Source organism: Sphaerodactylus townsendi, linkage group LG05, assembly GCF_021028975.2.
Source record: "Sphaerodactylus townsendi isolate TG3544 linkage group LG05, MPM_Stown_v2.3, whole genome shotgun sequence".
Lineage (NCBI taxonomy): Eukaryota > Metazoa > Chordata > Lepidosauria > Squamata > Sphaerodactylidae > Sphaerodactylus > Sphaerodactylus townsendi.
In genome coordinates this window covers 39,550,111-39,577,070 of record NC_059429.1, presented here as the reverse complement: position 1 = coordinate 39,577,070, position 26,960 = coordinate 39,550,111, and the positions used below count along the sequence as shown (strand labels likewise).

Sequence of the window (26,960 nt, the reverse complement as noted above, 5' to 3'; positions counted from 1 at the left end):
AGAACCCAATTTGAGTTTAATGGGGCTTACTCTTGAACTAGCGTGTATAAAATGGCTGCCTTATATAAAACACTTTTGCTAAGTCAGAAATGGCTTCCTAGACACTTTGAAATGTGTGTTGGGGATGAAGTGAAAGGGGCAGAGTGTTCCAAATGTATCAACCGTTAAATAGTCAGAATCACATGGCTTTGGGATTTGTACCATCCAGCAGAAGTTGTCTTCCATTGTTGATTTAGATTTTTTTTCCTTTCCAGCAAAACTGTTCATTGCAGGATCAAATTCATCATCAATCCGAGAAGCAGTCAATATGAGTAAGTTCCAGACTGAAGCCTAAGTGGCTTCTGAGTTATATTATTTTGCATCTGAGTTATATTATTTTGCATTTAGTAAAGACTTTAATTACTTCAAAGCATGTTTTCTCAGAGAAAGTTCAGAATGCCAAATGGATAGCCCAATTCAGAGGGGCTCAGGCTTATGCGACAGACTTGCCCTCCCTGGAGCGCTTACACCAGCAGAGGGGCAAATCCACCGGCACCAAGCCACTGCAACTCCCAGCCATGACACCTGGCCTCGCGCCAGCACTCCCATGCTATCCCAAGCAACACCGGCATCCCAGGGGTGCTTCAGGGTGCAGGCCCAAACTTAATTGGCCTCCAGACGCTCGTAGCCCCCCCTACTCTGGCAGGAAGATATCAGCTGCAACTTTCAACGGTGTATCCCAAGCTAAGGGAGGATTCTCAGGGTTTTTAATTTTTCCAACTTTTTTGAGGGTTTCCCTGCACTGTGGGAAAACCTTCTGAGGGCATCAATGGCGCTGGAGCAGCGCCATCCCTGCCCATCCAACAGCTTTGGATTGTGCTGTAAATCAGTCAAGAAAAGTACTAAATAAAACTGTCTCTCTAACTGGTCTCTATTCCTGAAGATGAACAAAGAGGGAGACCAGGCACATCTCTTCTTAGGGAAGACATTTCTATCATTATGTGGCTGCCATTGAAAAGGACCCCTTTGTGTACTCCACCCAAATAAATGTCTTTAATTGGTGTGTTATGGCCTTAACAGGGGAAGGGGATTTTGGGATAGGATTCTCCACCAGGCCCGCTAAAAAAAAGTGTAACAGCACACATATAGTTTTTAAAAGTAGTAAGGGGGGAATGAGCTCACATTGGCAGATCAGGAGAGGGGCCAAGAGGAGATTCTTTTAGACTTTATGATACCGGGAAGGAATTCTTGGCAATGAATATTCCACAGAGAAGCAAGAGTCCAAATTGAATTTCAATGTTTTAGAGCATAAATTTGGTTTAAAAAATACACACACTCAGTAAGACACAAAGGCACATTAAGCATTCAAGTTTCCTAGGATATAAACAGGTTTGAAAGATAGATTGGATGATAGAAATGAGTGGGATTTTCAGGGTAATAACGCTACCTAAATTCAGTTTTGAAGAAGATCTTAGAAGGCAAGGATTTCAAAATGACCAGCATCTGAATCCAGGCTAAGGACGAGAGTCGCGGTCTCAACTCCAACCAGTCCAAGAGAGGCACACAGGCCAGAATTGGAGCATTGCATGTGTTGGGGTGAACTGAACTTTTATACCCTTCTTGCCCAGGAAGGTGGGAATAAGTGAGTTTGTAAGTTTTATTTTTCTAAAATCCTCTGGAATTGATCCCATGCTGGACTTTTGGGGGTGCTGAGGTCATTAGTCATCCTTCATCTACCAAGCTAAACCTCGCGACAATGGGGCCATTTGCTCTTAATGGCTTTTATGCAAAGTAACTCTTACAGTCTCTGCCTTCAGCATTCAGATTTGAATGAGGCTGATTGATTCAGGATGGGATAAGTGGTTTTAGGAGAGTCATCACAAAGGGAAGGAAATGCAGAGAAGTAACTTATTTGTTGTTGACCTGGGTTCCCAGAAGAGATAGGGAAATGACAGTATCTGATAGCAAGTTGGCTTTAACAGTTTCTATAGCAAGGTGTGGTAATCAAGCATTCTAGTGACTCAAATGAGGCCTCCAAGTTATGCTGGAGTAACTCATTATCTTAGCTTTTGTTGTAAAGTAGTTTTGACCTTTGACATGCTGCTACCTACACCCATAGGAGTGCTTTTGGCAACTGGCTTTTGCCAATATGATTTTAAAGCAGAAATATATATAAATAATATTCTGGGGGTCCTTTGGGTCGTTACAGGTGGGTCACTCAGAAGGTTGTCTCCCTGTGATCCTGGCAGGAACACTTATGGGAAAATGGTCCTTCAGATACCCTGGTCCCAACTGTGTTGGACTTTCCTCTGGACTTAAGTGGACTTAATTGGACTGGAATTGGGCTTGGGAGCAGATTTGTAGCCAGCGTAATTGCCTTCGTATTGGGGAAATATCCTTCTGATCGTTGGCTCCGGCAAGCAGTGTAGCCACATTATTCTGCACTAGGTGCATCTTCTGAACACTCTTCAAGGGTAGCCACAAGAAGAGCATATTGCAGTATTCCAGTCTATATGTTGCTAAGGCACGGATCTCTGTGGCTAGATCTGACTGACACAGCTGATGAACCAGCCAGAGCTAGCCAAATACATCCTAAGCCATACCAGCCACTTGGTTTTCTAAGATGACTTTAGCAGCACTCCCAAGCTGTGAACCTGGCTTTCCAGCGGGAGTATAACCCCATCCAAGTCAGGAGATTTGAAGTCACTGGTCCAGAGAATCTCTGTCTTGTCAGGATTAAGTTTCATCTTGTTCACTCTCATCTAGCCTATTACTGACTCCAAGCACTGGTTCAGAACACCAGTGGTATCCTTGGAAATAGATGGGAAAGAAAGGTAGAGCTGGATATCATCCTCATGTTGGTGACTTCATAGCCCATACCTCCTAATGACCTCTTTCTGATGCTTCATAGAGATATTAAATAGCTGGGAGATAAGAGGAAAGAATTCTGCATCACTCTATAGATCAACGGCAATGAGGCACAGCAGGAATTCCTCCATACTGTCTTCTGAGACTGACACACACACCGCAGATAGGATTTGAACCAACGTAACACGATGCCTCTTAGTCCCAGTGCTGAGAGGCTGCTTACTATGATACTATGATCAGTAGTCTCAAACACTGCTGAAAGATCCAGCAGAACTAGTAGAGTGACATTCTCCCTGTCTAGTTCTTAATAGAGGTCATCAGCCACGGTAGCCAAAGCAGTTTCTGTTTCAGAAACGGGTCCAGAAAATCAGTCTCTTCCGAGAAGTACTAGGACCTGAGGCTTTCATTTTTCTCATATTAGTCTTTGAATATGGTCACCTGTCTGAAGTTGAGAAATTTTGTAAATAAATCTGAGTCTGTTTGTATTGCATAAGGCACAGTTTTGCTTCTTGTAAGCCTTTGCTCACTTAAAATACTTTTCTTGGATCTCGTAACAGTCTGTCGAGCAAAACCAAATGAGATCTTTACTAGCTGTAATGTAGTGTAGCGACATCGTGGGTGCTGGATTAGAACTGGGGATACCTGTATTCAAATCCCTCCCCCTGCAGTAAAGCTTAGTGGGGAAATGGTGGGCCAGTCATTCTCTCAGCCTAGCCTACTGCAGAGGATTCTTGTCAGGAGAAAATAAGGGAGGAATGAGTTAGGTTCACCTCCTTTAGTTCACCTTCATTTAGGTTCACTTCCTTGAGTTCCTCAGAAGAAATTGTAGTGGGTGGATCTCTCCTCAGCCTGTCTCGGCCACACCTTTTGTCTCGGATTGGTTAATATCTTTGTTCAGTTGGGCAGATAATGCTACAAAAGTATTTTAAGTACAATTCTATGGCCTTGTTTTGCTTATTTTTATAAAAGTCTATATGGGAAAAGTGTGTGGATGCTCAGACTTCAACATTTATACAAGGAATAGATTGTGTGATTTTGAGATAAGTGGGTGCATGTTTTCTAAAAGCCTAAATTCTTTTTTTTCCTTTTCCCCCAGCATGTTCTTAAGCACTTTGGGGTAGACCAGTTAGATTCCTGGTGGATTATCGCCTCCTCCGCCAACTGAAGATGGGATAAATCTTTCCCTAGAGTATTTACAGCCTTACTGGGCAGAGCTTGAAAACTTAGTTCAAAACAAAAAGATTGTTGCTATAGGGACCTCTGATCTAGATAAAGCCATGTTGGAGCAGCTGTTCTTGTGGGCACAGGTAAGAGGCAAACACTTTAAATGGCAATAGCCCCAGAACAGCAATTGTTTTGGTTGTCTTTCTGATTACATTTCGTTAAATACTTCTCAAAAACAGTTTTAACGTAGAAGTTCTGATATTTCCAAGTGCAATTGAGGAAGTATATATTGCCTTGGAAAAATGGAAGAGTGGAATTATTAAATATTTTCATCTTGTGCCACATTTTATCTTGGCTGTGACATATAATAGATTTGTCTGTGTTTTTGTGTGATTATACATTGACATGAAGTTCCCCCTATGCCAAGGGGGTGTTCTTCCATGGCCAGTTTTCCACTAGAAAGATAGCCATCAGCTAGGAAAAAAACAATTTGCACCATAGCAGAAAAGAGGCCACCACAGCAGTATCTCAGCACTCATTTGATCAGTGGATTGAGAGACACAGGACGTTGTTTTACATAATGGCAAGTGGTTGTTTGCTTCTTATGTCTGGGGCTTGGGCTTGTGGTGTCTTCCCCACCCCACCCCCACAGACACACTTCCTCTTTCCCAGCAAACCATTATTTGGAATAAGTTGGGCAATAGTATACGCAAGTTTGAATCAGTACTTTCCTGCTGTGGAAACTGGTGCATTGGTAACCTTTGTCCCAAGCCACTCCATTTTCATCTCTGGACTCATAAGGCCACCTTTTGGTTGTGGGGAAAAAATGAAGTAGAGGAAATTATGTAAGCCAATTTTGATCACCATCGTGAAAAACAGGAAATAAATAAAATACCTGCAGGGCAAGTGTTTGGATTTGACTTGTGCAAAACTGGCACATCAGACATAAAGTTAAGGGGTCTAAAATCCAAACCATATTGTGGCAGAGGCTGGGAGGTGGGACTCCACCTGGGATGAATACCTAATTGCACCCTCTGAGTTTGAGGATGAAATAAGTTTTCTCCCTCCCCACCCCAAAAAAAAACCCCCCCATGAAACAGCTCTTATTAAGTGAATGTGGTTATTTACAGTGCAACTTTTTATGCCTAATGACTCCACTCAAGAGCCATTGATTTTAGTAGGGTTGGACTTGAGTAACTCCTGCATTGTGGACTCTCATATAATTAAGAGTGTAATCTATGACAGATACCATGGCATCTTTTTCTATCTGATGGAAAGCTACCGTTTCTACCCCCCACCCCACCCCTTTTTGTTACAGGTGAAGCTGGGCAGCAAACCAGGGTGAACCTTGCTTCCTCTGTTGTGTGATGCCACCAGATCTGGGACTGCCTTTGCAAAAGAATTTGACATCCAGTTGCTAACTCATAATGATCCAAAAGGTGAGATTAATGATAAGAATATAGGAATTGTCTTACTAGGGATGTATGCTGGGTTCCATATTTACGGTTCTTTTGAAAATCTTATAGAGAAGTAGTTCTAGTCTTCTGCATAGTATCACCATAACTGCCTGAAGTACAACCTATTCTGATTGCCTTAAGGAACAAGACAGGCAAATACTTGAGTTCAACATGAATGTCATTCTAGAATTATGCCTAGAATTATTGGCATCCTGATGCAGGTAGCAAAATCTGTTAACTGACTCTTCTAATTCCCCTGTTTAATTTTAGAACTACTTTGCGAAGCAGGCTTCCAAGAAGCTCTTCAAGAAAGTATCCCAGAATGCCAAGTACATGAATGGACTCCACTGTGGCTTCTGCGGTATTCAGTTATTGTGAAGAGCAGAGGAATTATCAAATCCAAAGGCTACATCTTGCAAGCAAGAAGAATACCATCATCTTAAGACTTCTGACAGGGCCTGCTTCCGAAAAGACCCTGTCTCTACAAGGCTTTGCACCAGTGTGCAAATTAGAAAATTCAAAAGAACAAATGTGTTATTATGAAGTGGTCAGTGATGCCCAAATTGTATAGTGGTATAGCTGTGTGACAGCATAGTTGATCCATCAGTTTTCTCTTCTTTTCTTACATGCTTTCTGTATGGAAACCAGCTTGCTCAAATGGGAAATAGTTGTTGTCACTAAACTGGAGTTTGCTAATTTAGAGATGATATATAAATAAAAGTATTTGAAATATTTTAATGAGTAATATAAACTAAAAATATTTGACTAACTATATTTTGATTGAAATATTTTTTATTTGTAAGGGGAAATATACCTTGTTTTCTTATTGGTAGCTGTTGTGGCAGAAGAAAATGTATAAATACTGGTGGAATAAGTAGTTTTCCAGCTTAAGCCTATGAAATAAAACAAAGTGTATGCAAGCAGAATTGCTCAATATAGTAATGAATGTATATTTGATATTTTCCACATCATTGTAAGGGTCATATGCCTCTTGTATTAAGATTAAATTATTATTATTATTTTCTTCTGAGGCACATCTCTCTGAGACTCCTCTCTCTTGTACTTGGTTTATGACCAAGAGAGCTGGTGGAAGAACACTGAAAACAAAGTTAACTTTATCAAAGCTTGGCTGTTATTGCTTTTGCTGGTGTTTTAGGGGCCATACACATTTTGAAAACCATAAAAGGCTAATGCTTGATATGTTTATATAAACCCAAGTATTGCATACACAGTAGAGTATTGTGCAATTAATCTGTCTTACTTGGAGGATACAAAGAAAAATGTGCTCTCAAAACCAACCAATAGTCCAGCCATTATTCACTTACCATTATTCAGAAAACATGCTACCGGTATTTGAACAATATTAAATATAATGCACTAGTGAAGAATTTCCTGGGAGATGGCAAACATTATCTGGAACTTCTACATTCATATCACAAATAATGTTTGTCATAGGCAGCTAGAATGTATCATCTTTTTTGTATTCATAATATACCTGCACAGGTTAGTGGTTCCACTGGTTAAACATCTTATACTTTTATTTATAAAGGTTTTGAATAAGAGTATTAAGTATGAAAGGATATTTCTGTCTAACATTTAAGCCTGTGGTTGACATTTCATTCATCAGCTTTTACATGGAGAGTTCACTTCCATTGAAATTATAGGGCATTACTAATGAATGTTGCATGAGGTTTAAACAGTAGTTGGTTTGGTACAGTCTTGGACAACTAATGGAATAGACTTCTGTGCAACATTTCAGATGGTTCTGGAGTAACCTTTGAATTTCTCCTTAAAGCATTTGAATAGTTCTAGAGACAGTGATTGAAAACAAATAGGATGTATGTGTATGTTGAATGTTCAGGAAAATGTTTATATGCAAAATTAGGGTTGATTACAAAACTGTTTGAACTTTGACTGTAAAGAGGCAAAATTGTATGTGGGCCTGTTTCAAAATTAACATTTTTACTTAAAACTGTGCCGAATGTGCTTTTTACTAGTTTGAGATTATTGTTGATAAAGGAAACTTTTACAGAAATCTGCTGGTAACAGTTTGTCCCTTGTGCATCAGTGCAGGCATTCAGGTTCTTGTTCCAGTTTTTTTTTAATAAAACACTTTGGCCTGTTTTTCCTCCTTTGACCAACTGTTGTTCTTTGTTTGCTAGAAAAATGCAGTGAAATATTTTTAAATTTTTAAACAACTACATTATATGTATTGTCGAAGGCTTCTCACGGCATAGATCTCAATTGAGTTCAGGTGTGTTTCTCCTGGAGTTGTAGTCAGGAGCCTGAGGGATCTTGTTCTTAACGTTACGCCATTAGAGCCTGTGGGAGTTGAGCATCTTCAGAGGTGTATCACAGATGGAAGTCTGTTGTACACTTCCCTCTGTGATACACCTCTGAAGATGCCAGCCACAAATGCAGGCGAAATGTTAGGAACAAGATCCACCAGATCACGGCCAGACAGCCCGGAAAACACACCAGAACCAACTACATTACAGTAGCTGAAAAACAACCTTTCTCCCAGTATTGAAGCAGCACAGCTCCTTTTCCTTGCTATAGTGAGGAGGGAAATTGGTAAAATGAGGATCTAAATGGATCCTCCTGAATTCATATGATTTTTGGATTGTAATGAAATGAAACAACCATGACACTATAAAGCATGTCCTAGTCTACAAGCAGCACCAAAACAATAATGCATCACATGCTCCCTGGTGCACCAGTGACGCAAAAATCTGTTTGAAAAACAGATCCTGAAGGATATTCAGGATTTCTGCACTAAGACACCCCAAAGGCACCATCATATCACAGCTCAAGCCCTGAGCCACAGGTCAAACCACAACAATCACGTGGCACATGCTTCCTTGCGAAGGAGCGTTCATCAGAGACAAGACTAACTCCACACCTGTTTCCATTGCTTCAGACTCATTTCTGGATCATGTGAGGTAGCCACAGCCTGCCCTCATAGATCGGCTGTTGTAAAGACACCAGGCTATTAACTAGATTTGCTAATTCTATTTTAGGAAATCTCTGTGGGCTAGTGTTTGCAGTGGGAGATACAATTTCCTCCAGAGGACCCTCTACATTTTTGCAATATCCAGAATATTTTGTAGATCATTTGTTCTGGAAGGACTCCCGGCCCCATCTGGAGGCGGCCAATCCTAAAGAACATATGCACATATCAGATAAATAAGCCAAAAGCTAAGTAAGTGGTAGGGCAATAACGGAGGAGTGTTGCAGAAAATCAGAGCAGCCTTCCGCTTACTAGAAGAATGCATCCAACTTCTAGTTGCTACGATTTCAGATGTTATTTTACAAGTACAGAGGCGGTTAGAAAACTATTCGTCGTTTAAAAACGTTAAAGTTCAGTTCCTCTTAAGCAAAAAATATGTGTTGTTACTTGGACATTAATCTTCACTCTAGCAGATGCAATAAGAATGAGGAACTGCTCTTCAAACTGAGTGGGAGAAGCCTTCCGTCACCCTGAAAATCCCTTCCCAACGCAAGCACCCCGCCATTTTCAGGAGAAATTCCCTCTCCCAGGGCTCCTCCGTTTTGCCGCTGGCTCTTAACGGAGAACAGCCTTTCCAATCCTCGAGGGGAACGGAGGAGAGGGAGGAGGTTTCCAGTCGGAGCTCTTATGCAGCGCTCAGCGATCCGGCAATGAATGGGAAGCCGCGCTTCCGGTACATCCGTGGGTAAGATGGTGGCCACCAGGCGAGCAGCGCGGCGGAGTGAGCCGGCACCGTCCACGGCAGGAAGCAACGGTTCTCCGATGGTGAGAAGCGGGAGAAACTGCAGGCAGCCCCTGTAGGGAGGGAGAGTGGGCGGGCCTGGCTGTCCGTTTCCCGAGCCCAGGGGGGGTCTCTTTGAACTCCTTTGGGGCTCTCTTTCGTCCTTGCCCTGCTCTGCCTTTGCTTCTGGCCACGCGCATCATCTAGGCGCACGATCTACGCTGCGTGACCCGTGAGTGGCGGCGCATGAGAAGGAGCAGTTTTCTTTGGATGGTGGCCGGGCACGGGAACAAAACGCATGCTAAGATTTCGCTGCAATGCAGCCCTGGCTTAGCGTAGGAATTCCGAGCAGGGCCTTTCTCACCCAAGGGGCGTACTTCTGGTTTTAGGGAGGGAAGGAGGATGAATACCAGAGCCAGCATTTTCTCCGGTTCTGTGTAATGGATATGCAAGTGGTCTGATCATGTGAGTAAATTTCGCTACGGGTTAACAGGATGAGAGACATTGCAATCTGAAATACCCTTCTTGTCTTATTATCATGGGTCTAGACCGGAGGGATAGTGTCCTCACTTTTTCTGCCCCTGTCCTACTGGGCTTTTGGTGTTCTCGGTGAAACCTTTTTGTCCTACTTTTGATGACATGCTGTTTATCTCAATTTCATGGCCATACTTGTAGGCTTTACATTGCAGTAATTATCTGTTTTGGCATTACTTATCTGAATCTTGCATAATAATATGTACATGTGCTCTAAAGTACTAGAGAGGGAGTTTGCTGTGTATCTAATTATCCTATGTACCTTGTACAAGATGGGCCTTGATGTCTTCATAACTATTATAGACCTAAAGAATAGTCCAAAGAGTATGATGCCTTTGCCTTTTTTTAATTACTGTTTCCTGACTGGGTTTATATGAACAGCTTGAACTGGAATTGAGTAAAGCTCCTGATCAGGCATGTGTTTCAACTGTTCTTTAAGAATTAAATTGAATGCATGAGGAAATGGGCTATTTGCTGATTATGGTATAGTTCTAATGTTCTTAGGGGTAGTTTCAGAAATTGCAAATATCGGTTGAAATAATTGGTCAGTAATCACTGAATCATCAGTTAAAGTAGCATACTTTATGGAAGCCCCTCCAATGCAATGTGCTTCAGTGAGTGCATACTAACTTTGCCTGCATCATTTCTGATGTCATGCTAGTAATTTAAATATGGTCTCTGTCACCGATAAATTTTTAGGCTGTCATTGTTGGTGCCATCTCATTTGAAAATCTGCCTTTGTAACTCTATTTTACTCTTAGCAGCTGGCAAGAAACAGGCAAGTACCTCCTGTAATAAGGTCTCCAAAAATCTTTATATTCATAGTATTCCCTTACCGTGTATTTAATTTTGATTATTTCCTTAAGTCAAAAAAGTCAAAAATGTCAAAAATAAAAACATAAGGAAATGATCAAAAACATGTTTCTGTGTTTTATAAACTGAAATGCTTTGTAATGGAAATATCTGAGGTCTGTCTGTTGTGTCTGACTAACATTGACTCCACCCCCGAAGGGATGTCCTCCCACACTGTGCTGACACAGTGGGTTGGCAGTGGCATGAGATATCTAAAGTGGTGCTGGACAGCATACCCGGGTGTCCCAGGGGCCTGTTGACAGCTGCCTGCCTGCTGCAGTAGAGGTGCCAATTGCTTACGAAGCGAGGAGGGGGGCAAATACACCAGTGTAACGCTTCTATGTCACCTCCAGGAGTTGCTTGTTCACACACAACACACACTCTCTGAATTGGGCTGTTAATGTGACACTGTTATCCAATGATCAACACATAGGCTACATCCAGAAGAAAAGATGATTGCGGGGGAATCTTAATGTTCATTTGAATAAACAAAATAAACCTGAATATTTTTTCTTTATTTAATAATGTTTATGAAACAGTTGTTCAGCAGAAAAATAATGTTGCTATTATCAAAAACATATTAAGGTTTTTTTAAAAATCTCAGTCTAGTAGTGTAGATTCTAGGAAGTAAAATTCTTTTAAAAAACCTGGAATGTATCAAAATTTGGGTGATTTAATAGGCAAGCTTGAGATTGATTTAATATCATATCCTATGTACATGGTTGATTTAAATCACATTACTTCAGTACTCTGCCATTTGAAATCAAGAGTTTCTCATTTGGCATTTATATTTATCTGAGAAAATCGTTTTTGAATGATATCTGACATCTTTCTCATTCACTCAGTGTCCCTCAATGGAAGGCACCGCATCTGTGAGGGCAACTAGGAGCAGAAGGAAAGTGAATTCCCAACCAGATGTAATTTCTGAGTCTCATTTTGAGAAAATGAAGGATCCCAAAGCAAAACTAGATGTTGAAGAGCAATTGGAGGTAGCAGACTCAGTTGCTGAACTGCAGGCTGATGGATATATTTCAGAAGCAGAATCAAACTGTTCCTCTGTCACTGGTCTTCAGACACCCTCATTCATAAGGGTAACAAGAAGGCGGCAAATTGTAGTTCCTTGTCAGTTAGAATCTCCAGCTAAGAATAGACCAAACAGGAGAACACTTCCCAATGAAGACAGCAAATTCCAAGATGATGATATCTCTGAATCGGAATCATGCTGTTCCACTGTTTCAGGAATGCAAACCTCTAGTGCCCCAAGAATGACTAGAAGCAGACAAGCCAAGGCCAATATTGCCCCTGTGTATGAATCACAAGCTGAAGTGGTTTCTGATGCAGAATCATGGTGCTCAGGTGTATCCGTAGAACCTTCTGCTCAATTTAAAAGAATGACAAGGAGCATGCGACTGAGACTGCAAGCAGAAACAATATCACAGGGTGAAAGGAAAAGTGAAATTGTGGTAGGGGATGAAAAATCCCAGACAATAATAATTTCTGATACAGAACCCACAAGATCTGATTTTGATAAACAATTATCATCCTGTGTATCGACTACTCAGAGTAATGAGCAGCCTGGCCCCCACTCTGAATCTATCATTGGTGGTGATCTAAAGCAGAGATTTTCAAGCAACTCTAAGACAACTACAACAAAATCTACAAAAACAACACCTAAAAAAGAGATGCGAAAGGATAGGGACTGTGAAATTGTGGATTGTCCAGAGGAAGAGGTAGAAAAGGGCAAAAATATAAGGGAATCTTCTAGAAAAGAAATGCCAAATGATGTTTATGAAATTCTGGAGAGTTCAGAAGAAATGTGTGAGCAAGCATCAGAAAAACCTAGCAAAGGAACTGAAAAATCATCTCCAGTGAAGTATACACCCACAGTCTCAAGGCAGACTGCCCCTAATAAAGACAAACACAGCATGGAGACCAGAAAGCTTTCACAGAATTGTTTCCATCAGCCAGAAGAGACAATCGATGTGGACAAGCTACATGAAACAGGTAATCTACAAAATGATATAATCGCATCACAAATTATTGAAAGCAGTGATGAAGACTGCAGGATGTCTGTTGTTAGTATAGGCAGCGATGAAAGCCAGGAGGATCCAGTTGCTGAATCCTCTTTATGCACAGCCAAACAAATAGGGGATGAGGGGTGTTCTACTATGTCACTTCTTATCAGTGATGAGAGTGGTGAATCTGACAGCAGTGATTTGGAAGAAACCAGTGAAATGAACATGACTGCTAATTGTACAAATCGCTGTGAACAAACAGCTTTGGACACCTCCCACAGTGAAGTGCTCTTTGCAATTGATAAAACTCCTGGTTTACACACTAGCAAAACATACTATTTAGAAGATAAGGACCCGGAGATTGATGGGGAATGTAGAAAAAGCAACAAGTCCTCAGAACTGGAAGAAGATGAGGAGGAATTTATCGACGATGATGAAGATTCACTGAATGTGACTAATAAAGTGTAAGTTCTTGTTTAGACTAACCTAGAGATTGTTTCTGTATACTGCTGTTTGGGTAAACTTTTATGATGGTTGTGGGTCAGTATTCATGTCATTCTGCTTGCCAGGTTGCGGGGGTGGGGGGAGAAACTTTTATGCCTTCTAGGGAAGGCCTGGAATAGTGGAGTACCTCTGATGATAAGGGAGATCTCAAGCTTGTGCCAAACAATAGTTGCCATGCAGTAGGGAAAAAAATCACTGTGTAAGACCTTGAAAACCTAACCAAGGGACAGTGAACTAGTGGCCTCGGTCTGATTCTCAACATAACATCAAACACATCATTATGTGCACTTACGTGGCATGCAAAGAGTCTCTATGTAGTCTGTGTAGTGAGGTGTGTGCAGTTGAGATAGATAAAGGAGGGATTCTTTTACTTTACGATTTTAACGCCACCCTATCCCTGCCAAGGTCTGGGGTCAGGGTGGCTCCCAGCGTAGTTCAACATACAACAACAATGTACAATACAGTAACACAATATATAATTAAAATACTTATCTCCATCAACATCATGTAAATTGTCAAATTCTAAACTGTCAAAATTTGGTACCATAATATTGCTTTCTTTATTTTCCAATTTTTCTTCTAACAGCACTGTTTTTCACATAGGAAGAAGCTAAAGAGTCATTTCTTTAGCGCCAAGGAATGGGTAGAGCTGATGTCACTGGCCTGAGTTCTTGCTGAGTCCAAAATATGGACTGTTAAAAATGAGTTGCTCACTAGCATAGACACCTTCCCTCCTCAAACTTGTGTGCATTTAAACAACGTTATCTGTAATGTGCTAGTAACAGTTGATTACAAGTAGGTGTTGATTTAGTAGTGGACTGAATGTTTAAATAAACCATCTCTTCTCTTCCAGTTTGTCATTATCAAGCAGCATTGATCCTGGCCTAGATATTAAAGACCTGGGAGGGTTGTATATTAATTTTGATGCAGGAGAAAACAGAAGCCTGGCTCACATGGAATTCGTGCCCTGAAGGAGAAAAAAAAAAAGATGAGAGTAAACTACCTTAAAGACTGTAATGTCAAAAGGCCTTCCACCGGCCAGGAGAATCACTGGGGTGTTTGTATGTAGGTTTCCTGGCTGTAATGGCACATAGCTCTAGTAGCATTCTTCTCCTGACATTTCACCTGAATCTTTGGCTGGCATCTTCAGAGGATCCTCTGAAGATGCCAGCCAAAGATTCAGGTGAAATGTCAGGAGAGAATGCTACTGGAACATAGCGAAACAGCCCAGAAACCACACAACATCCTACCTAAAGACTGCCATTGTGCAAATATATTATAAGTTGCCCTGTTGTCTCAATAGTAAATTTATATATGCTATTTAAAAGTAAAATTATTGTCACTAAGAACCAAAGTTTGACTCTGGCTAAACTGCAGACTGGTGGTATCCAACAGGGGAATCTTCAGCAAAGTTATATTCTTCTAAGTTCATTGAGGTGAGCTGAGAAAGGTGCAACTCTGTTTAGGATTGCATGCAAAACCTTAAAAGCAACACCACTCGTATTACTCTAAACTTGTTTTCTGATGTTGTTTAACTGTGTATTCAGGGTTATTCTCTGGCAGTTGACATCGCCTGCCATATGCCTTTGTTCAGCTAATCCTTCTGCTACTTTGGCATGCTAGAACATCTGCCCTTTGTTCATGGTGTTCTTTGTATTTAGGATGACTTGACTCTATGCTGGCTAGTATAGAGCCAAGTCTGCAATTTTTCTTGGCTTAGTGTATATCTGCTTCTGCTGAGCCACTCCAGACCAATGGTGTGTAACCACCCCCATTCTGATGCATCAAAATGATTGTCACTTGGGTTTTGATTAGTCATAGGGAGAGATGCAGTTCTGGCGTGCTGCGCACTTCGCTTTAAACATTTAAACAGAACAAACCATTAAAATCTTAAGAGTGGAAATGATAAATGCAATTGTAGTGGTTTTCCTGAGAATATTGGTCATATTGCAACTGCAGTGCAGTTAGGAAATAATAGAATATTAGTTGTATTTGGGATAGTCACCTCTTGTATTCCCATCTTGAGATTTTGGCAAACTAGGGCTAGAACTCCATTCTCACTCCAATATCAAACTATTACCAGTCCTCCTTAAAATCAGTACTCAAAATACACTTCTACCACGGACTTAGTTTATTTGCATCTTGTATTCTGCCTGTTTTGCATTATATACTACTCTTACCTTACATACTGTAACTGCCTTCAAATCAGTCCTCTTTTTTCACCCTTATCTGCTTTGCTTAAATTATGTCCTCAAGGCAACGACAGTATTACTTTTGTTATTCCAGGATTCTATAGTATTAGATAAATGTTAAATGCAGAGGTAACTATTATCCTATAAGAAAAGTTCTTATTTAGATGTACTAGTCTTAATCTTCGCTTTATAAAGTGTATGTTGCATTAGAAGAGCATTAAATTTACAGCGCATTTCTAAGGAGAGTTATTTCCTTCTACTTCCATTGGTTTTAGAAAGGTGTAACTCTGCGTAGGAGTCCACTGTTAGCTTCTCAGATGTGCTGATCAGACCCCTGCTACAAATTAAGTGCTGAAAATTAATACTGATTTTGTGTTCCTCTGTTATATAGTATCATATTTCTAATTCATGCTATGTCTGCTGTCTTCAGTAAGTTAAAATCATGGTTGGTTTCTTTTATTACAAGTTGTCAGTTATTGAGACTTCTTAATTCTTTCAGCTACTCATTGATATTTCAGGGTAGTACATTTGTAAAGTTTTTCTCCCTTGATCTTTCCAACTTTGAATGAAGAATTTTCATATAGTATCAGCTTCTTTTCTGAATAATGTTTTTCCAGTCTGCTTCTCAAAGCTTACACTCCTAACTTTTGAATGGTTTCTTCAAGTGGTAGAATTAGCATTCCTTGATCATTGTCTGTATAACAGTGTGTAATAGTTGCATCAGTCTAATAACATTTATTTTCATGTGTAGCTCTTGCAGAGGAGTACTGTAACTCCAGACTTTGAAAAAAAGGGAATGTGTTCCACCCTTAAGAGAATCAGTCCACCAACCAAAGAAACAACGTAGGGTAAGTAGGCATGCCACTGAGCCATGCGCCTTGTAATGCCTGCTAAACTTCTAAAACATATGGTTTAAAACAATACATTCCAGCCCTTTGCAGGTAGAGAATCCTCTATACAGTGAGGCTAACAGTCCCCATCTAAGGGGCCAACAGCACCCAGCTCTGCCACATCTCCAAGAAGTTATCTTCCTGGTGACATGGGGAAGCTTAAAATGCTGAAAAGCCTCCCCGCCACTAGGAAGTCCCTATTGGACTGAATAGAGTGACGTAAGTCTGTATCCTGAGGCACCTGCACAACAGGGCCAGTGGCCAGGAGAGAACCAACTAATGTCAGCTCCTCCCCTGTGACTTTCCCCTTCTGCCATGGCAGCAGGGACATTGGAAAGGGGTATTCCACTGCTTGGGAGTATGGTGAGAATATCGCCAGCAGATTTCCACCCTTTTCCAGGGCAAGTGCCCCAGGGAGGGCAAATCTGCCAGTGTGACTGCACATCACTCCCTCAGGTCCCCCTTCCCCCCCCCCCCCCCCCCCCCCCCCCCCCCCGAACGGGGCTGTAAATCACTCACCCAAACCAGAGAACAGCTCATGTCATGACCTGGGATGTACACTACATTGAGTAATTATACTTTTCTCACAGTGTGGTGTTAGGAAACAACATGGAGTACAGGAGACTGAGCTTTGCTTACAATGGACACCTTCATGACAGATCAGAGTATCATTGTATGAATAGATATTTGCAGAAGATATAAACTTAAAAGGTGTATCAGCATTATAAAGAGTAAGAAATATAGTTGGACTGAAGAAGCATACAGACATCCACCAAAGAAGCAGGGAACAAGGCATCTCTAAGCAAAGAGTGGGTCCCTCAAATTGCTCTATGTTTATTATACAGTGATTATATGCTACCTAGGTATAAGCATTTTATGGCCTGCAAGTTAGTACATTTTATGGTCTACTGGTATGTAAATTCATCCATGGAACATGTTTGTCTTCACAATAGTGCACATGTTAGCACTCTTCATATGGTTGTATAGCCTAGGTTCAATTGGTGGCCCCTTAGTTGAGACTCTGTTTCTCTAATACCTGCTTTTGGTTGTTCATCTGTACCCAGCCATAGTAGCTGGTTATAAACCTTAGGCCAACTATATACATGCTTAGCCTAACCTACCTTACAGGGTTGTTGTGGAGGATAAAGTGGAGGGGCACAAAAATGGTGTGGAGCCAAATCACATGGACTCAGTTGAAGTCAATTATAGGTGTGTTCAGCCTTCAGGATATGTATCTCTGTATAAGTAATTTCATGCAAGCTTTTTTTCTGTTCATTACTGACTGTATGTAATTCAAACCCATCAAGTTATTTCAAAATATTATTTTTGAAATCACTCTTTCTTTGCGCTAACATGCAGGCAGAGCGGGAAAAAAACAACAGGTGATGGTTGGTTTGGTATGAAAGCCCCAGAAATGACCGGACAAATTGAAAAAATCCATCTTCTTGTTCTGAAGATGAGAGCAGCCATTGATCCTAAACGCTTTTATAAAAAGAATGATAGAGAAGGTCTCCCCAAATACTTCCAGGTAAGAAAATAAAAAGACAGACCAAGAACGTATTCTAAATTGTGGGCATGTTTGTGTCCTGCTTCTCTACTGTGAGAATATTGTAATGCTAAATATACATTCAAATGCATTCACATTTACTGTGGTGAATTAGTATGGAGGCTCTTTCTTGTTTTATATTAGCTGCGACTAAAATAGTACATTTTAGTTTCTGTCAGTTAATTATTCCTAATAACTCAGTTTTCACATCATGGTTTTCTGCCCTTAAACTCTAAAGTGCAGCTGTTTTGTTCACTGCATGATTGTTTGAATAGGAACCTTCAAGGCTTCCTGCTGCTCCAAGAATGTCAGAGAGGTGTCAAACTGTGTGTGCTGGATCTTATCAGTTTAAGGGGGCTTTCATTACATGACTAAAAGCATGAAATAACAATAAAGTTCCCACTCTCCTACACCTCTATAAAATGCCTGTCAGCTTAAATCTTTGGGTAAACTAGCCTTACACTGCCTTCTAGAAGTTTCCAAATATTTTGCCCAATTCCTCACCTTCTTTGATGAGCTTGTTCCATAAAGGGATTAATCAAAGAGAAAGCACAGGCCCTATCAGTTGCAGGTGGGCCACTTTTAGTGAGGGAACACCCAGGAGGTAGCAAAGTAAAAAAACATAGCTAATGTGGACATACAAGGAGAGATGGTCCTTTAGCTTTCTGGGTCCCCAATGTCATAACAAGCACCTTATATTGAACTGTGAACAAACTGGCAGCCAGTTAAGCTGATTCAAATCAGGCAAGATGTGTTCCCAGTGGTCATCCCCTAATGGCGATCAGGACACTGCATTCTGAGCCAGCTTCAATTTCTAGGTTGTCTTCAAAGGAAACCCAATCTAGAACTTTTTAGGGGGCCATTAAGTCACAGCCAACTTACGGCAACCCCATAGGGTTTTCAAGGCAAGAGAAGTTCAGAAGTTCATTGCCATTGTTTGTCTTTGCATAGGGACCTTGGTATTCCGTGGTGGTCTCCCATCCTTTGAAATAGTGACCAGGGCCAGCCCAGCTTAGCTTTCAGGCTGGCCTGGGCTAACAGTAAACCAAATGCAAGGTTACAAAAGCATTCGTTAGTGCAGCTAGGCCAATTAGTTGAGTGTAGGAAAGGGGACACTGGGGAGCCAGATGCAGCTGGCAGAAGGCACCCTTTGGCCATCCCGCCATATTACTTTGGGAAACAGCAAGGCTTGGACCATGAGTACCTTCAAACTCCTCACCTGCTTTGCAAATGCCATTCTCTATCCACCACATTTCCTCTAAAACATAAGTCTCCCTAACCATCATTACCCCCCCACAAAAAGGGGCACTAAGGGAGCCATTGACAGTCCCGAAGTCCCATTTGACCTGGCAAGGTTATCTTGGCATGTTCACTGAAACTCCTATGGCGTAAGCATATTTTGGGGATCATCAGTATAAAAACTGAGGCCGCAACTGTCAGCTCAGTGAAAGAGGACCCTGCTTGCAAACTAGCCCTGCTTGCAAACTAATCAGATAGTTAACCAGCAACTATCTCTGTGATCCTGAGTATCCCAAAGGCTCATTTGTTTCCAGGGTTGTCTTGAGTCCCAGTGCATTTTTATTTGGATATAAAGTCAGCCCTTCAATTTGATGGCAATTTTTTTCCATAAATGAGTTTATGTTGTAATTGACTGGAGATCATGCTTGAATGAAATTTCTTCTCACCATTGGTTTATTTCCCTTCAAATTTTCAGAACAGGGTTTTCTCTAGGGTTTTTGTATGCTTTCTTTGTAGTAGTTTATAACACCATACCCCTATTTTCAGCTTCACTGCTCTTCATTCATAACTGTACCATAATCCCTTGTATTATTCCTTAGTTAAAAAAAAGACAAAGCCCATTTAAACGTGCATAATAATCAATCTAACCTTGATTTTTCTTTTCATAGGTTGGAACTATTGTGGATTCTCCAGTAGACTTTTATCATGCTCGAATTCCCAAGAAAGAAAGGAAGAAAACTATTGTGGAAGAACTTCTGGCAGATGCTGAATTTAGAAGGTACCTACAGTTAATCTCATTGAAGATATAACCACATAAATAAGAAACAACTCTGAAGGATCTTCTTCAGTTAGATGTAAAGTACAGCAAATACTGTGGAATACGACTTTTCTGGTTTCCACTATAGCCCAAAATTCTGTTCCCTGTGATCCATGGACCTTTGAAACAGCATGCAGGTGATGTTAGGCTTGGCAGAGGGAGGAGGACATAGGCAAATTTGGCATCTTCTGCCAATGGAAATGCTGTGTTTTTATCTTTTAGATACAGGCACTGATCTTCTTGTTTTAGAAAAAATATCCTCAACAGTATTTCAGAAAGGTTACCAAAATTCATTTGTTCTACCAGATGTTTATGTGCTTAACTACGGTAGGTAAAAACAGCAGCATTAGATCCAAGGTCCATTCATTTTCAAACAGTGCCTCACCAGATGACTCTGGAAAGCTCACAAGTAGCACACAAAAGCAGCAGCCTTCTCTTAATGTTTGCTCCTGTCATTTGTGCTCAAAGGTTCTTTCCTTCTGATTATAGTGGTTACACTTAGTGTTATGGCAAACAATCATTGCTACTAGTAAGCTTATGTTAAAAAAACCTGAGTCGTGGAAGACATTCAGTATGGTATTGTTTATCTGTAAAATAAATTATTTTGTATATAAAACTCATATTTTGGATTGTACTGTTCTTCACTCATACCTTCCAATTATTTCTCTTGTTCAGATACAACAAAAGAAAGTATAAAGACATCATAGCTGAAAAAGCAGCCCTTGCAGCAGGCAAGAAAAACAAGATAAAGAAGAAATATCATAAATAAGATGGAACACTGCTTTGTGTAAATTTGCAAATTATGGATTAATATTTATCATATAAGAACCAAGACATAGCAGTCCTATTTTGTCAACAATGTTTGTTGCTATCTTTTTGTTCAGTTTGAAAATGAAAGGAAGAGCTTTCATTGTCAGTAAACACCACTGTGTTTCAAATTTTAGGAGAAAGAAATACTATTGCATAAAATCAAGAATTCTGGAAACCTGTTGTTCAACTGTGCAAAGTATCCCTTTTTATTTAAATCTGTCAATCTTTGGGTTCATAGAAATATATAAACTTGAAATCAGGTGAATTTAATTTACTATTAATTTTGGCACCTTAATTTTGTTAAGGAAATATTGTAAAGCCACACTCTGGGAAAAATGCTTTATTCGTAAAAAAAATATGCACATGCGAATAGCAGTTCTAAGGGATCTCTGGAGGTTTTACATAATGTCTTTTTGCAACAAAACTATATTTTAAAATATATTCAGTGTCAATTTTTGAAACATTTGTAAAGTCTTAAATGTACATGGTACAATTCCTATTTGAGAATATTGCAGCTCATCTTTTTTGTAAGTTGCATCTTTTTAATGCATTGGGTTGTACCCAAAGTTCTGTTCTACTAATGATGAGACCTTCTTTGAGTGTGTTAATTTTGCTGATGTTTTATTATACTCTGCAATAAAAGCTAACAGTGATAGCTTAAACCTAGATATTAATGGGTTAGCACAGAAGAATTTGAAATGATTCTATACAAAAAGATCAAGAGAAAATAGTACAACGCCGGGGCTGACATTTCCCCTTTGAAACACTTATTGTGCCTTTATCTGCAATGTTTGACTGCCTTGTATTTCTGTAAATTCCCATCACAATCCCCTCTGAAAATATGCCAGTGTATATAATCTACGTGGCAAGTATTCTGAAAAGGTAGATATGACAACTGTATTCCTTATCTATTCCATTATCGTATTGAAGTGAGACAGTAGTCGCATGGAATTTAAGCGGCGAAAGAAGAATAAATTGCTGGTTGAAACATATGAGCCTTTTTAGGATACTGTGATGTGCTTAAATGTAATTACAGAAATGTAACATGGAAATCTTTGCTATGCTGAACAGTGCAGTATTCATGCTGCCATTGATGCTACATAATGTCACAGCATTTGCCTTTATGGAAGATGTGAAACAGAGGTAAAGATAGAAACACAATGAAGAAGCTTCTAAGAGCTGTTCCAATTAAAGACGGCCCAAGAATCTCTGACTAATCCCACAGTTTTGTTCTGACAGCTTTGTTGGAAAAGATTGTGTTAGCCTAGATCAGTGGTGGCGAGCCTATGGCACACGCACCATTGCCCCAGTTTGGGCCCTCGGCAGTGGCATAGTGTCAAGGGGGTGAGGGGGTGCGCAATGCACTGGGCGCGTACCCCTGCAGAGGTGTGGCAAGGGCATTCCAGGGGGTGTGATGGGGTGTTTCAGGGCAGACAGGCACAGGGCTCACACGTGCCCTGGACACAGTTTTCTTTTGCTCCGCCACTGCACTCAGTCTCTAAAAGGTTCGCCATCACTGGCCTAGATGCTTGCTTGGAGAAGATATTGTAGTGAAGCTTCAGCATCAAACCGACTTTTGTTTGTTTTTTCCCTAGTTTTGATCCTCTGTATTGTGAAGCTGGATGACAGTAAAATGCTAGCAGTTTTTTGCAACAATAACATTCCTGTATCAAAATCAATATAGAGTGCTGGTGATGGAGAGGGTGACAAATAAAAATGGAGTTAATGAAAGGCACATATAGTTTTCTGGACAAAATGTTTTGATGTACTAATTGGAAGTTTTTGGAACACCAACATTTGAAAAAGTTAAATTAGATGAAGGTCAACTGCAAACAAAACATCTGTGTCGATCTGCTTTATAGATTTAAAGCTGTGGGTAGGATGACAACACGTAAGCTTTTGCTTTTTTCCTCCCTGCAAAGAGCCTAGGGTGTGTGGTGTGAGGGGGACGCATCAATTGATCAGCTCCCCTTTTTTCTAAAAGCACATTTCACTCAGGAATGAAAAGCTCCCTTTAACAGCAGCTTAAGTCTTTTTCCTTTTTTAGCTCGGGGTCTAGCGCCATATGGACAACAGGACACCATTTTCGGAGTCTACGCTATGAAATTTAGCAGCTTCACCCCCACCCCCGAAGCCGTCATTTTTCGCACGGCCATGTGAGGCGGATCTGATTTTACTCAAACAAGCATCCCGTGAGCAGCGCTGCGGGGTTTTTTGCGCAATGACTGTAGCTGGGCGGGGGCCAATACGCGAAGGGTCCTGCTAGGTACGTTTTCCCCAGGCTTCGTTACAGACATGGTAAGGCGACATGAGGTGGTGAGCAGGCGTACAGACTTGGTGCGTAAACTGTATCACAGCCAGTTCTTTTAATCGTGTGCTTCGTATCATCACAACGGCATATTTTCCCCCCGTTGAGTCCACCGTGTGTGAATGGACGGTTGCGGAGGGAGGACAGTTATTGCGACGATAAGGGGCGCTGAGGAGAGCCAAGAGCGACAAAAGAAGGAATGATGGGGAACTCTAATGGATGTATGAGGGGACAGGGGCGCTGAAGTAATTACACGCGGGGCAAACGGAAGCTGAGCGGGATGAGACTCCCGCGCTCGCATCGCTGGTCGAGAGGGACAGGAGGAAGGTCGGCGACGCAGGCACCTCAAACCCCGCGCCCGCCCCCAGGGCCGGACAAATGTCGCTTGTGAGGCAACGCTCGACGCCTCTGCCTCCATCCGGATCTGAAGCGATGCCGCCCACGCGCTTCTCGAATGGCTGCGGGCTCCTTTCCTACCCGATCAGGGCTAAGCTACCTCCGGCCTACGTTGAACGTGGTTGGCTGCTCCTAAGAGGCCGGCGAGACGTGTTTGTTGTAAGCGGGAGGGCCTGAGCTGGGCTATGCAGCTTCTGCTTTTCGCCCGGTCAGCAAACGTTTAGGGTGAAGTACGAGTGATACGAAAAGTACTTTTGGAAAAGGGAATTAAAAAAACACAATCGCGACTCCGCCGGGACTCGAACCCGGAACCTTTGAATCCCTTCACCCTCTAGAAGTCCAATGCGCTATCCATTGCGCCACGGAGCCACCTGTTGGATTCTTTGTACATTTGCTATACAAGCTAAAGACAAAGACATTCACAGCGTTCTCTTAAAATCTGAACGGGGCTGCTTGGTTTTATTTAGCCTAAATTAGATTTAAATCGTAAATTAAAGATCCTAAATTAAATTTAGCCTATCATATCTTTCAACTTGTATATAAATACTTGGAACAGGGTTTGCATTGTCGTATTCTTTTTTTATCCCCACTGCAATTAACCTGTATATTGAATATTTCAATTAAAATCAATGTGCTCATATAGGATTCACCACATTCTCAAAAAGCAATTATTTGAGAGCTTTCAAAATATGTATATGGTACTGGTATATAATTACTTTTACAATGTTACTATGGTTACTTTATCTGCTGGATAAAATAAAATAATTATGTCACATAATGCTAAATCAAATGCAATATTTAAATTGCTTTAAAATTATTTTTGTTCATATTTTGATAATTTAAATGTTATAAAATTATTCTTTTAAAAATAATAACGATTTGGGTATGTTACTGCTTGCTTAAAGATCTTCTGTTAGTTTCTTGGGTTTGAGCTAGTGATTTGGGGATAAGAGAATAGCAAGGAGTGTACTTAAAAAAATTAATTCTGTTGCTGTATGCAAGCTTTTTGATTATACAGAAATCTTTGGCAATAAAACAGGGATATATTTATGCATACATCTGGCACTTAGCATTCGGACTTACCCAAATTCAACCAGAGAACCTGTGCATTCAGCTGGTGAACCAGTGTTTAGTGTCAATACATTTATAAAATCAGGAGTGGTAGCTGTATTAATCTGTTGTTCTTGGTGTGTGTCTCTGTGCATGTGCGGAAGGGGCCTGTGTGAGGTAAAATAAAATGATCACTATTATGTGCAGTCACTGGCAGTGGCTCTCCAGGGCCTCTTGTAGTAGTTTTCTATATCATTTATTGCTGGTTTACTTTAAGTGAAGATTTGAGAGATTGACCCTGGGATCTTCTGCCACTCAGCCGGAGGCTGTCACCAGAAGAGCTCACTGTGCTCTGTTATTAAGAGCCTGCAAATGAAAATAATACAGGTGAAGTAATAAAGTGTTACTCAGGAAAAGTAAACCTGTTAATTTGGGTGCTGTGTGGTTTCCGGGCTGTATGGCCGTGTTCTAGCAGCATTCTCTCCTGACGTTTCGCCTGCATCTGTGGCTGGCATCTTCAGAGGATCTGATGTTGGAAAAGCAAGTGGAGTATATATCTGTCCAGGGTGTGTGGGGAGTGTCCAGGGTGGGTGGGGAAACCTTGTTCGAACACGAAAGGCACTGCAGACTATTTCAGCCAGAAAAATCAGCAATAGCAGAACACATGATAAACCAACCTGGACATAGAATATTATTTGAAAAAACAGAAATTCTGGACCACTCTGAAAGCCACTACGTCAGACTACACAGAGAAGCAATTGAAATCCATAAGCACATGGACAATTTTAACAGGAAGGAAGAAACTATGAAAATGAACAGAACTTGGCTGCCAGTGTTGAAAAATACTAGGGTCAAGACTGTGTCAAACCAGCTCCACACAAACACAGGATGACCATAGACAAAAGAAACAAAGGCCAGGATACTTCTATTCAGATGCTCCCACCAGTGACCTTGCTATCTACAGGGTTACTCCCAGGCTATAGTCTTCATTGTTACTCATACTTCTATTCAGATGCCCTCAACTATTGACCTGGTTGCCGCCTTTGTTACTCACAGACAAGGTTTCCCCACCCACCCTGGACACTCCCCACACACCCTGGACAGATATATACTCCACTTGCTTTTCCAACATCAGATCCTCTGAAGATGCCAGCCACAGATGCAGGCGAAACGTCAGGAGAGAATGTTGCTAGAACACGGCCATACAGCCCGGAAACCACACAGCACCCAAGTGATTCCGGCCGTGAAAGCCTTCGACAAACCTGTTAATCACAGGCCTATTTCTTGCTAACACATAACGAGGGGATAAAAATATACTATACCATTCTGTGTTATAGGTGGGTATTTCTGTCTTCAAATGCTCTCTCACAGAAGTATTCCTGTACATAGAAAAGGGAAGGCCACAACCTTTCTTCCTGACATGTTGTTTTTGTATAGACCATTAAAAAAACCCCATCCACAGTAAGGAGTAGTATGTTTCAGGCAAAGGTTGGGCTATCTCTATACAAATGGGCCAGTGTTTCTGGATCAACAAACGTTAGTTTACAGGCAAGCAGGATCCGTGGACTCTATCTTTCTAGAAACCAGCCAGTTCCCCCTCTGCTCCCCCCCCCCCCCCGCCCCATCCAATTAATTTTTTACAAATAGTACCTTTTTCTAACAACTGCTGATCATGACCAAAAACGTTGGCTGGGGGAACCCAGCTGGTTTTTTTTTTTCTTTTTTGCAGTTTTCACTGTCAGATCACCAGCTAATAACTGGGCTTCATCTGTTAGCATCCTTTCATCTGCTGCCACGCATTGCTTCTCCTGGAGGGGAACACAACACTAATGAGACTTGCTGGGTCTGTATTCAGCGCAGTTTTTGAATGGAAGCTTGCTTGTCCTTTGATGCTAACTGAAGGGCCTTTAACTGAGCCTTCTATTGCCATATATCAGTTGGGACACTATTCTTTGTCCGTGAAGCGCAGCATGCTTCTGAGCATGTGCAGAGTTCTCTCGGCTTACCACTGAGTGAATAGTCAGCATCCAGGCATCTGGTATTTAGGAAGAATTGCTCGAGGGAGTACAACTTCACAGGCTGATACCCTTTGTTCAGATATATTGCCAGAAACTGCCCAGCCCCCGCAATAAAGATTATACAGTATTTACTCATCCCTGGTATAGGAGAATTTTATTTGAAGACTTTTAAATAGGTGAACAAATGTCTTGTTGCTTGCTGACCGGTAGATGGCACTGGCCCCTCTGTAATTATGGCCTGTGGATGGCGCTGCTAGAGGCAAAGAAAGGCAGCACAAAAGAAACATGGGAGGTGTGGCGCTTTTCTACACAGTACATTCCAAAGGCCTTTTTCCTCGTCTTTGCGTGACTTGAGTATGTTACATTAATGGTGTACTTTATCCTCCGTAAAAGGAAACAAGAAAGGCTGGCTTTTGACTGGCTTTTCCCTTGGGAACTCGAACGTGACCAGTGCTTTCCAGAGAAACACACGTGCATAAAGACCTTGCGTTTAGCAACGAGCTTTTTAGTTTCCCTCTAAACTGCAGGTGAAGGAGCCTTGCACTGCTTTTAGGAAGAGGATGCAAACAAGTGTGCTTTCCAGCCACCAC

General features: G+C 41.2%; 1 protein-coding gene, 1 long non-coding RNA gene and 1 other non-coding gene across 3 annotated transcripts; 2 read left to right on the top strand and 1 right to left on the bottom strand.

Annotated features, from left to right (window-relative positions):
* Nucleotides 1–5,394: 5,394 nt before the first annotated feature.
* Nucleotides 5,395–7,605, top strand: LOC125433569. The gene is made up of 3 exons (XR_007244633.1): nt 5,395–5,450; nt 5,739–7,017; nt 7,070–7,605. It is a non-coding gene; the product is annotated as an uncharacterized LOC125433569 (long non-coding RNA).
* A 1,548-nt stretch (nt 7,606–9,153) lies between these two features.
* On the top strand, nt 9,154–21,260 carry DNTTIP2 (deoxynucleotidyltransferase terminal interacting protein 2). Its single transcript, XM_048498439.1, is given in 9 exon segments — nt 9,154–9,243; nt 11,431–13,064; nt 13,958–14,036; nt 14,039–14,098; nt 16,048–16,083; nt 16,085–16,144; nt 17,550–17,714; nt 19,640–19,749; nt 20,464–21,260. Coding segments are annotated over 9 exon segments (2,313 nt in total). The 5' UTR covers nt 9,154–9,168; the 3' UTR covers nt 20,558–21,260.
* Nucleotides 21,261–23,586: 2,326 nt separating this feature from the next.
* On the bottom strand, nt 23,587–23,671 carry TRNAR-UCU. Its single transcript is given in 2 exon segments — nt 23,587–23,622; nt 23,635–23,671. It is a non-coding gene; the product is annotated as a tRNA-Arg (tRNA).
* Nucleotides 23,672–26,960: the final 3,289 nt, after the last annotated feature.